General features: G+C 33.1%; 1 protein-coding gene across 1 annotated transcript; it reads right to left on the bottom strand.

Moving 5' to 3' along the window:
* Nucleotides 1-3,804: 3,804 nt before the first annotated feature.
* Nucleotides 3,805-12,921, bottom strand: LOC128995805 (protein nessun dorma-like). Its single transcript, XM_054420824.1, has 4 exons — nt 12,662-12,921; nt 8,378-8,565; nt 7,141-7,233; nt 3,805-4,027 (listed from the first exon to the last, which is right to left on the bottom strand). Exons 1-4 carry the CDS (start codon nt 12,884-12,886, stop codon nt 3,805-3,807), a joined length of 729 nt encoding a protein of 242 aa, XP_054276799.1. The 5' UTR covers nt 12,887-12,921.
* Nucleotides 12,922-13,136: the final 215 nt, after the last annotated feature.

Below are 13,136 nucleotides of genomic sequence, written 5' to 3'. Positions count from 1 at the left end.
GCTTGAATCAAGTATTTTTTTCAATTTATATTTAGATTAGATAGTTCAAGTGTTATTCAAATAAGATGTTTCAATTTTTATTCAAATTAGAAATTTCAAGTTTTATTCAAATTAGATGTTTCAAGTTTTATTCAAACTGGAAGAGCGGGAACTTCGACGCATGATATTAACTTGAATCAAGTTTACGGACCCATCCGAGCAAACTTGATTCAAGTTTGCAGATTTGACAAATCAAACTTGTTTCAAGCTTTAATCAAGTATTTTTTGCTATCTGGGATAGTACTTAATAGAGTATAATCTTCACAGAGAGTCCGATATTATTGTTACTTAAGCTTGATATATATATATTGTTATTGTTGTTTAGTTATACTTCAATTGTTAATTGTTGTATTTTCTTTTTCTCTCAAATATTTTTTTGTAAAGTGGCATGTACCATTGGAAGCATAAATAAATAGAATAAATAAATAGCTTAGAATAAATTATGTATATTTAAGTTGATTTAAAAACTATTCACAATACTGTTCAAAAACTATTTACAATTTGCTAGGTACTATGTTCTCCAGATTCACACATGAGCTGAATGAATGTTCCACAAATTTGTTATGTTAACAAGTACAGGCAAGGCCACACTAAAAAAAAACATGCCGTAATGCTCGTCTAGCATGACGTCACGATAGAAGATGGCAATGACGTAATGTTTGCCGTTTGTGATCAGCTGCATGTTTTAATCTTTTCATCGAAAACAAAAATATAACCTTAATTACGTCATTGCCGTCTTCTATCGTGACGTCATGCTTGACGAGCATTACAGCCTGTTTTTTTAGTGTGGCCTTGGTACAGGCCTACTTTTTGTTCTAGAGTAATTTACAGTTTTCAGATCAAGATATATATCTAAGAGTATTTACAAATTATTTAAACTGCTGTTCACTGACTATTTACAATTATATACATAAAACTGTTGGTTCTCATAAGAGCTGGAGGTGATACCATTTCCCTAAAAAGAAAATTCGATTAGCACCATGCCGTTGTCATTCTAATCTGTATGAATGAATACAACTAAAGTTTGGTCTGAACGTTGGGTAGGTTTGTGATGTTTTTTCTTTCATTATTTACGATATAACTGACCAAAAGATAACCGTCCAAACGGGCTCACAGCTAGTTATTGATAATATCAAATCATAAGTGTTTTTGTTAAGCCGACTTCAGCTTATGAAAAACTGAAACCAGTGTAAGTAATCGTAAATATATATTTCATCTAAAAACTATGTTTTATTCTCAAACAAAGTGTAGGTCTGTACTTAATAATACCACAATGAATTTGGACAACATTCTCTGAACATAACTATAAATACTGTACTAAATAGTTTGAAATTGTAAACAGTAGCGTAAATAGTTTGTAAATACATTAACCTTAAATATATACCTTGTTCTAAAACTGTCTATTATTTTAATACCAAATGTATACAGTACCTAATATCATCGCAATTATTTGTTTTTTAGGCTCAATACTATTGTTATTTGATGCGGATTACAAAAATGATGTTATTTAATACACTTTATGGTGATATACAAAAATTGTACCAACTATGCATTGAGCCCAGTCGGTGATCATGGTCAAAACCCAGAGCAGCCGAGCCAGGGCTAATTTAGGGGCTGGGACACCACCCGACCGTCCTATTCCCTCAGCCGCCACGAATCTTTGCGGAAGGTATAGGGGATATTATACCAAAAGTCCCTATAAATATGAGGCAAGCTCTAGCGGCAATTAGTGAAAACAGGGCACCTTTTTTAGTTTTTGGCTTAAATCTCGAGAACCATTGGTCGGAATTAAAAGTGACTGTATACCAAAATGAAAGATCATTAAATTTTCAACAAAAATGATACCTACACTTTTATTTTATTCCTAATGGTTACCAAGTAATTGGGCGCTAAAATATGGCGTTTTTTTTTTTCAACAAAATACCTACTTTAGTTTGCACCATTGTTCGCTCCCTCGACAGTTATTGAAGAATAAACCCTATATTTTAACATCATATAACTCGGTAACCATTAGGAATAAAATAAAAGTGAAAATATAATTTTTTTTTGTAAATTTAATGACCTTTCATTTGGTAAATAGTCACTTTTAGTCAACTTCGACCAACGGTTCTCAAGGTTTTAGCCAAAAATAAAAAAAGGGGTCCTGTTTTCGCTAATTGCTGCTAGAGCTCGCTTCATATTTATGGGAACTTTACTTTTGGTATAATCTTCCCGAGGTACCTAGAAATAAGTGTCCAAAATTTAAAAACTTTCGGATTTTTTCGGAGGTTAAACTTTTTTTTTACTGGACTAACATCTTTTGTCATGGGTAAGGTGGGAGCAACTATATTTTATTGGGAAGAATCACAAAAGTTGCAGTAACTTTTGAACTGTAATTTTTACAGCAATTGAGGGCTATACTATTTTGATTAGAATTACAGTATAATAACCATAACATAGTGTTTAAAACTGGCTTTTTTTAATCCAATTGTTTGTTACTCTATAGGTTTTTATGGGAAAATATCATGAGTTACAAAAACTTTTTAACCCTAACTTTTACAGCAATGGGTATTGTACCGTTTTGTTCAGAATTTAAAGGGATCAAACTTCACAAAAATTTTATGAAAATCGCTCAGGCCATTTTTGAGAAAATTAAATTTTTCCGATTAATTTTTTGGGTTTTTATGCGAATATCACAATTAAAAATCATAAAAATCAAAATTTAAAAAAATAATAAAACGCCAGGAGAGACCATTGATTAGTACCTACATATACCAAAAATCATCAAAATCGGACTGCAGGTGTGGTCTATAGCTCTGTGTACACAACCACACATACAGACAGTCAGACACACATACACACACGGACATCACTTCGAAAACCATTTTTTGGGTTGAGGGGGGCCCAAAACATATATAGGCCTATCCACTCAAAACTTAAACTCAAAAATGTTGACGAAAACAATACTTTCTCCATTGTAGGGGGAGAAAGTAACTGATATTGTGTTCACTACATATTGTACACCTAACATTGTAAGGTCAGCTAAGCTGGTTAACCGTGCAGTGTTGCGGATCACACTGTCCTCTTGAATACTGATATTGTGTTCACTACATATTGTACACCTAACATTGTAAGGTCAGCTAAGCTGGTTAACCGTGCAGTGTTGCGGATCACACTGTCCTCTTGAATACTGATATTGTGTTCACTACATATTGTACACCTAACATTGTAAGGTCAGCTAAGCTGGTTAACCGTGCAGTGTTGCGGATCACACTAACCTCTTGAATACTGATATTGTGTTCATACATATTGTACACCTAACATTGTAAGGTCAGCTAAGCTGGTTAACCGTGCAGTGTTGTGGATCACACTGTCCTCTTGAATACTGATATTGTGTTCACTACATATTGTACACCTAACATTGTAAGGTCAGCTAAGCTGGTTAACCATGCAGTGTTGCGGATCACACTGTCCTCTTGAATACTGATATTGTGTTCACTACATATTGTACACCTAACATTGTAAGGTCAGCTAAGCTGGTTAACCGTGCAGTGTTGCGGATCACACTGTCCTCTTGAATACTGATATTGTGTTCACTACATATTGTACACCTAACATTGTAAGGTCAGCTAAGCTGGTTAACCGTGCAGTGTTGCGGATCACACTGTCCTCTTGAATACTGATATTGTGTTCACTACATATTGTACACCTAACATTGTAAGGTCAGCTAAGCCGGTTAACCGTGCATTGTTGCGAATCACATATCGCCCTGTTGCATATATATACTTACAGCAATCCAGGTTTTTCAAATATGCTGAACTGGTTTTGCAAATGAGTCATCTCATTGTGTAGCTCAGTGAGCACTAGTAGAAGCAAACATTCTTTTTCATCTGACAATTGCTCCTGAATGTCTTCTATCTCTCTGAGGACGTTGCGGCCCTTTGATATCAGTGTGAGCACATTGTAAGCCACCTCGTTAGGAACCTTACATTCCATCAACTCAAACTGCCTGAAATCAATTAGAACATTGGTTTACTTAAACATTCACTATTAGCATGCACATCTTACAACCATAATCTTCGATTAGGCAGCCCAAGTTTCCCAGGCGAGTAAACGAGCCTATAACAGCCTTGTCTCCCTAGTTAAAAATCTCTTCTTTTCACTTGCTTACATGATAATTTTCTGTCAGCATTTAGTCCTCTTTTGAGACCATTTATGACCATTCATTTATTTGATATTATGAAGTCTTACCTTAGCAATCCTGTTGTGATACAATGAAATCGATTTCAAACCCGAAGGTTCATCGTCAGTCGGGATCTAGGGTGACCAAATTGAAAAATTGCATCCACGTGAAGGGTTTTGTAGAATATGAGATGACACTGAGTACCTTACAATTACAGTAGACACGAAATTGACACATAAATTACAAAAACCATAGTTTTTTTAAATATGGGTTAACCCCACTTTGCTTTGCATATTTGTATTATATCATATTATACAAACCCTTTGGGTGGATACAATTTTTTGAAAATTGATCAACCTACATCCCGACTGACATAGACTGTTGAGGGGGGGGGGGGCACAGTGGAATGTGACCCTCAACTTTTAGGAATCTTATATATTTAAAAAAATTGGTTTTTCTTTTGGGAGTTTGTTTGGCTCTTCTACCCGACCGAGTTTCATGATTGAGGTCTCGAATTGTAGGTATGCACGCACAGATTTACCATCAAGCAACGGCATATATTTATCTATAATCCCACTCGGTGTATACGTAAACGAAATTTGCTCCCCATGTATTTCTTATGGGAGTTAAATTTGGGTTTTCTTTGCCAAGTTCGTTTGGCTCTTCTACCCGACCGAGTTTCATGATTGAGGTCTCGAATTGAAGGTATGCACGCACAAATTTGCCATCAAGTATCGGCATATATTTATCAATAATTCCACTCGGTGTATAAGTAAATGAAATTTGCTCCCCATGTATTTCTTATGGGAGATAAATTTGAGTTTTATTTTCGAGTTCGTTTGTCTCTTCTACCCGGCTGATTTTCATGATTGAGGTCTCGAATTGAAGGCATGCACGCCAAGTTTTCACATAAAGCATCGGAAAATATTTATCTACTGTATTACTTGACCAAAACACATAATTTGATTTATTTCTCTAACTCTTACTTCAATTTAAGATGTACCTTCACCAGTTATAATTTTATGTTATCTCCAAGGAGTTTTTTTTCCATTTTTTTCATTTTTAATTTTCATTTTCCCATAAAATAAAGGAAAAATCTGATTTTCTAATAAAAAAGCTCAAACGATTTTGATAAAAATGTTGTATGTTGTAGCCCTTTAAATTCCGAACAAAATGATACGACTTCCATGTCTGTAAAAATTACAATTCAATATTTAAAGTAAATTTTGTTATTTTTCCATAAAAACCCCCATAAAAAAAGGAATTTAGAAAAAAAGCCGGTTTTGTTTTAAATTAGTACCTATGTTATGGTCCTTAAAACTTTGAAAGTTTTTTTTAATTTTTTGAAATTTGATTTTAATGGGGATTTTCCCATAAAACCCCATAAAATTACAAAAAATCTGATTTTCTCGAAAATAGCCTGAACGATTTTCTTAAAAATTTAGTATGTTACATTCCTTTAAATTCTGAACAAAATGGTGCAAATTCCATTTCCGTAAAATTTACGGTTCAAAATTTACTGTAACTTAGGTATGTTATCTTCCCATACAAACTATAAAATAACAAAAAAATTGGATTTTTGGAGAAAAACTAGTTTTGATGAAAATTGATATGTTATAGTCCTTATAATTTAAAAAAAAATTTACAACACCCCATTTCTGTAACAGTTATGGTTCAAAAGTAATTGCAGCTATTGTGATTTTTAACTATATACTATCACCGCTTACCCATGATGATAAAGGTTCAGAATGCTGATGACGTTTATTTATTTCAATGCCATTTGAAGTTTCATAAAATGTATATGGTAATGCAATCTTTGGTGGTTTTTTATTAATACAGCATATTTGACGGAAAAACACAAAAATTCTGTCATGACCATAACAAACGTAAAAATGAATATTGACAATAGTTAATGGTATTTATATAAATATGTTTTGCTATAAATAGGTTTAGTTTTAGGGCCATTTTGCAATAAACAGCTCACTAAGCTTTTGGTATTTCTGAAAAAAAATATTTAAACACATAATAATAATATACACAAATACAGTATCTTCAAAGTAAAAAGCCAGGGACATTAAAACGTAAGCTTCAAAATTTTTACTCTTGTATGTAAGCAATCCAGAGGCTAAAATGATTGATGATTTACTTATTGGTCTTCCAACGCTTCTATTTTGAGCCAGACTTTTCCTACTCTTCATTGATTCATTTTTTCTGAGACCATACTAACAAAGTCTTGCACTTTTACATCGAGAAAGGGAGAATTATACTGTACTTAGATGGATAATAAATTTATTTAACATGATAGTCCTACGTAAGACCGCTTAGATAATTGTTGATAGATGTTAACACAACATAGGAACCACAGTGAGTACAAGTTAGATACAGTAGAACCTTAATAACAAGACTCTCATGGGGATTATAAAATAATACTTGTTTTCAAGGTTGTCTTCTTATCAAGGTTTGCAATAACATGTGATTAGGGGTAAAATAAATTCTAGGGGACTTAAAGATGACACTTGTAATCAAGGGTGACTTGTTATCGAGGGTCTTGTTATCGAGGTTACACTGTATATACATGCTTTAAAACCAGCATACTGTTACATGCATTCTTGCAAAGGCTAATCAACTAAAAATCTCGGTGATTATAGCCCATTTTTTTCATAAAAATGTTTACGATTTGTCTTAACTTAATTGTAGTTTTGAAATGCATTACATTTTTTATTACATCTTTCCAATACCATTGAAAATTATTGCCGTCCTTCATTTTATGAGCTATGTTTACAAAATCAGCCAGTTTTCAATTGCGTAGCTTATGCCTTCAATTTTTTAATAAGTTAAAGATAAACCGCTTGCTCCTGCATCAAGTGATTGCAACTGTGATGTTACTACAAATTTTCTAAGCTTTGTAAACTCTAAGTTTTAACTTTTGGCCAACTTACAAGTAGAGTCTTCCCTCTAAGTGAGAAGTGACCCATGAGTCGGAATCATCATAATTCTCATCCCAAGGCATCCATAATTGGTTGTAAAAAAATCTGAAATTTTAACAGGTTGTAAAAAAATCTGAAATTTTAACAAAAATCTTGATTTATTACAAGCATTGAATTTTAGATATTGAAGTAGACATCCTATCTATATGGACCAGCTGTAGCAAATATTTTACTAAAAAAGAACGTTGTTGTGTGAGCCAGTCACAAAATGTGCAAAGCCTAAAATTCTATTTTATACCTTATTTTTTGTTGCTGACCAGGTTGATGGGTCAGTTGCTATAGCTCACTTATAAGTCATTCCCTAAGTTCAACTTGTTAAAAAAGTTTGTGTACTCGACATAATATATTAATTTAGATCAGCACAATCTGAAGGTGGCTCACATCAACTGTAATTTTGATAAAAAACCTGGCTAGAAATTTAACATGGGGATGGAATGTCTACTTAAAAGTCAAAGATTACAAGTAACAATTCAGAATGTAAAAACAAAATTTATTTCCAATTAAAAGATCTTTACAAATATTTAGGATCACAACCATGTTTAGTGGCGGTCCCTGGATTTTATTTGGGGGGGATGACCACAGAGGGTCTGGAATATCCCCCCAAAAAAGGGGAGTCAGGGTCCTTCCCTCCAGAAAAATGTGGCATTGAAAGCCTAAAAACATATTTCTATACACATTTGAGCTCTAGAAATATGCTCAAACTAATAGTATATTTATGTTTAGCTAATGACGGAGGGTGAGGACAATTGGACCTGTGTGTCACATTATATCCAGGGTATTCTCCGCGCCAAGAAGATCGACCTTGACCGGGATGCGGTGTAGGTCATTAAGAATCTAAATGCCAGAAACGGTGCGAGCCCTGAGGGCTTAGGTCACATGTTGGCCTGTCTTGAAGTAATGTGACAAACAATTCCAGGTCTGTGTCCAACAGAGTAGAGGGGGTTTTTTAGTGAGTAGTCTGATAATTTTCAGGAGTCTCACACTACAGGCTGGCTACCTGTGTGTGTAAAAGCATTTTCCCTCCTCTCCCTAAGAAAAAGAAAAATGTTTAGCTAATAAAATATAAAATATTTCGGGGGGGATATATGCCTCCAATCCCCCTCTGGGACCGCCACTGACCATGTTTTATCTAGAATAGGACAACATTGATTTGAACATTGATAGAATTGACAAACAAGGTCAATCTTACCTGAGACTATCAATAGCCTTGGCTGTGTCGAAAAGTTTTTCAACCACATTATTTTTATCCTGTTCAATTGTCGGATATAATTCTATCAAAGGAATATCAGTCATCCTTAAAGGAAGGCAAGCAACTCCATCTTCAACTTGATTGATTTGGACAGTACACGACAATTCTTTAAAGTTAATAAGATCGACCTGCAAAAATGTTGGATTTCAAAAACAGTTTTAATGGATAAAATCACTAATGTAGACCTAATGTTAAGAAAGGATTCAATTCAATTCAATTCAATTATTTAAGATGGGGACGCCACTATGTGCGTATTTTAACCCAAATATGAGTGAAGGGTGAGTGTAGGATGATTCAAACAAAAGTAGATAGAAATCTCAAGCTTAACACTAAACTTGTTGGAGTGGTATACACTACGTACAGTTACAGGAATAACTGTTCTGAAAAATGTTTTCGCTCTTAAAGATTACTGTTATTTAATGGGATCAACTAACCCAGCGATAATGAGGCCTACCTTGACTCCAAATAGATTCTACAGGGTTGAAATGACCAATACTAAAAAATACAAATTGGATAGGTCCATTTAGGGAAAAAATGGCTCTCTGAAAAGATATCTGAGGCTCTGACGGCAAGGAAGACGGAAAATCATCCAGCAAATCCAAATGAAGAACAACCTCTCCCACCTGGCACCAAGTCTTTGTTGGGATATTTTACACTACTCATGATCAAAATCCCCAAACAAAAACTACCAACACTAGACCGTCAACCATAGAACTCTCACCAACAAACTTTAGTTTTTATCACTGTAATGTCCGGTCAATGATGTTGAGATTTAGTAATATATCTCTAATCATGTTTCTAAGTCTGTGATTAATATTAATTAATGTTTTAGTAACAGATGATTTGTGAGTCTTTAAGTTGAATTTGAATAAACAACATCATTCAGGTTTTTGTTAAAATAACTTTTTATAGTTTTCTAGTTAGTGATAATTTGTAGATTGTCGGAATATTCAACATGGTAGCAGAAACCCGTGGTTCAAATTCACTAACTAATTTCATGTTTGTCTTGAGTCAATGTTAATTTATTTTGCAAAAGTTACTTTGTCAATGCATTGTATTAAATCAAAATCACTAAGGATGTCAACATATTTTTCTTCAGCTAAGTTAAGTGATGGGTTTAAAATATTGCAATTTATATCACCAGAGAAAATACGAACATACTCTGGATGGGAAGTGGAATTATAATATAAACACATTCAAAAAACAATTGAAGGTTAGAATTAGGGCTCCTGTAAGGCTAGTAATTCACAAGGTTGTCCGTCCCAGTCGAAGGTCAGAGATAAGGCAGTGGCCACGCCACCGATCAACAGCTGATTAAAGGTTGCAGATAAAGAGTTATCTAGATATACAACTACACCATCGCTTTGTACAACTACCCGGAATACTTTCTAAAAAAGAATCTGTTTTTAACCATGCCTCTGTTAGTACTATGCAATTAAAATGTATTTATTCCTTGGAGAAACGCACAAAATTTGTCAAAATTTTTATTGTAGCTCCTTATATTCTGATGGATTATTCTAAACCTTAACCCGAAATTACTTTGAGATAAATCAAAACAAGAATTAAGAGTACTTATATCGGAGTAAACATTACATTCTTTAGTTGGAAATTCGTTATAATCTTCCTCGTTTAACATGTCCATACCCGGTCCCTATTGCAAAACCATCCAGCCTTATTAATTAATTTAACAGATCCAAAGTCGTGTTCCTTTTTGTTTATTACGAACCTAAATATTAATTATTATTCATATAGGAATGTTCTGCTATAAATACACTCATATACACACATATTTAATTAACATTTAAATCCTACAATGCCAAGGAGATTGGAAAATCACAAAAAATAATATTTCCGATAATTATAATTTTATCTTAGTCTTATCTAAAGACACATCCTTACCACATTCCTTTCATCAAGGTAAAATTACTACTAAAATGAAAATATACGCCAACATTTTTAAACAAGGTGGGTTTTAGTCTCTTATAAGGAAGGGTTATTGGCAAAATGTAATTGTTAGATAGAAGACCAACCTTAAATGATTTAAGATTTGAGACGTTATTTTTTGAAATTGTTGAGGTTTTTTTTTTTTAAACATACTGATATTTTAAAAGTGGATGACAATTTAATAGAATGAAATAAATGAACAAATGAATGGCAAATGTTTCAGCTGATTTTAATATAGACATTTTGTCAAAATCACATGAAAGAGAATCATTTTTGAATTTATTGCGATCCTTTGACATGTATTGGTTGAATGAGGAACCGGCCAAGGGGGGGGGGGAAATGCATAGATAATATTGTAAGTAATTTTGATAGAAAGAAAACAATTTGTTGTGTAATAGAACCTCATTTATCGGATCATGCGGGGGTATATGCTCAATTTAAAGAAAGTTCTGTGGAAAGTGTGATGCATAACAATGTTTTGACTAAGAAGGCAGAGAACTGACACCTGAAGCACTTTTCAATTTAAAAAGTAAACTGTCACAAATTGACTGGACGCAGTTATGTAGTATAAGAGATGTAAATATAGCTTTCAATCATTTTAATTTATTGTTGACAAATTCATATAATGAATGCTGTAGAGTTAAGGAAGTTAAGGTGAAAACTAGAAAAAAGCCTGACTTAAAATGGTATACACCAGAATTGAAGAGCTTTAAAGTGTATGTAAATGCTTTTTATGACAGATATAAAAATAGCTTGGGCACAGAAAATTAAAATATCTTCAAACAAAAATATATACATACAAAAAAAGGTACAAACACAAAGTTAACTATTGCAAAAAAGTTGCAAATGAAAAGTACATTTTAAATTCCTCAAATAAATGTAAAGCTGTGTGGGCTTTAATAAAAACTGAGTCAAATTGTAAGGTCACTAAGCAAGAAAATTTATTAATTGATTCACTGAGAAAAAAGGTTTTAAAGAAACATGCTTGCCTATTAATATATAGATAGATAGATAGATTGTTTGTTATGTAATTTTCTGGTGTTTTTGTATTTTGTTATTGTTTTTATCTATAAATATTCTATTTTTCAATGTACCTTTTACTTAGAATAGGCTATTTACATACATTATATGCTTGTGACTTTGTCAATTGCACACATGTGTTTAAAGACAATAAAAATCTTTGACTTTGACAGTCAGCTATGGCTTAATGTTAAAGGCAGCTTGGTATGTTACAACTTAGACCAGAAACAAACACTATTGTGTGTCACAAGCTAACCCATAGAACTGATGATTTCAATTCATTCACTTAAATTTTTCCTGATTTATGTTTAATGAAGATGAACACATCCAACCAGAGTGGCATCTCATGCAATGGAAATCCCATTTCCGGTACCGGCATGGAATAAGAATATTTACTTTTCTTTAACTAAAACAATGCATTAGTCGAGGCGCTGAACGGGTTTGAGCATGCATAAAAGTGTAACGAAATTTGACTTTTGATTGTTGCTGTGCATACCTAGTAGATGAAGAAAATCGATGTTGTAACATTCCTAGGTTAATAACATAAGGGGGAGGGAGTGAAGTTGGGGGGGGGCGTACAAAATAGCTAATATTTCAAGAACCAAACGTCATATGAATTCGTTAGACATGTCAAACTGTACAGAAAAATGCTTTCTAAAAAACAAAAATATTATGTATTAGTATGACGAAAAACTATGAGATGTTAGTGAAAATTACATTTTTTGAATTTCCGACAAGTTTAATTAGAAATTATGATTTTTGTTGTTATTTAGAACCACAATTTTGAAGAGTTGTATATAATAGGGAAATAATATTTCTGTAGAATAAAACTATTGCGATACATGTCCGACTGTGCAGAAAAATGCATTCTACAAAAATGATTATACATCAGTTGGTCAAAAAACAAGGAAATGTTATTCAAATATCTTTGAAACGGTTAGGTTTATGAAAAAAATCACAAGAATAAAATCGTCTTAAAATTACATTTTCTACCGAAATACATCATAAAATACAGGATGTTCCATAAGAAAAATCAATGTTGGCGGCCATATTGGAAAAATGGCTGCTAAAATAATTTTTTTTTACTTGACTACAATTTTTTTAATAAAATATCCATGGCACTTACCAATAACCTTTTTTTGATATCTCTTATAGTTTTCGAATAAAAAGGCTGGAACACTTATATCAATCACCCTGTAGTTCAAATTAGAAAAATACTGAGCAATAACCTAGGTTAGAAAGCCCACACAAACTACTTACAGTCACAACTACTCCAGTACATGGATAGTTGATCTTTAACCTAGTACACACATCGTGGGACATCCAAATCGCTCTCCAACCTGCTGGTTCTATATGATATTTCAAAAAAATGCTCCATTCCCTTTTCACATCAATGGCTTTCAAATCACTAGTTAAAATACAGTTATATTCATCCAACCTTTCCTGGAAACTCTTTGAAAATACGAACAAATCCTGAGCCATCATGTTGCTGTAAGCATCAATTTTTAGTAACAACTAACAACTTAACAACTACATACAACTGAACTAACAACAATGCCTTCAACCAGTGTTGCCAATCCAATATGGCCCAATTACCCCCTCCAGAGCAAAGAATTACCTGTTTTCCTCAAAAATACCCTCAACAAACCAAAAATTCCCTTTTAACAGTCTTGCCTGTCTCTAAAAGTAACGAATACAAACCCTGATAAATTAGTTTTGAGTAATCCAGTAATCC

This window comes from Macrosteles quadrilineatus, unplaced genomic scaffold, assembly GCF_028750875.1.
Source record: "Macrosteles quadrilineatus isolate MER2022 unplaced genomic scaffold, UCM_ALF_1.0 Scaffold_5__1_contigs__length_97177068, whole genome shotgun sequence".
In the NCBI taxonomy this organism is placed as follows: domain Eukaryota; kingdom Metazoa; phylum Arthropoda; class Insecta; order Hemiptera; family Cicadellidae; genus Macrosteles; species Macrosteles quadrilineatus.
The sequence above is the reverse complement of the archived record's forward strand: the minus strand, read 5'-3'. Positions and strand labels throughout refer to the sequence as shown.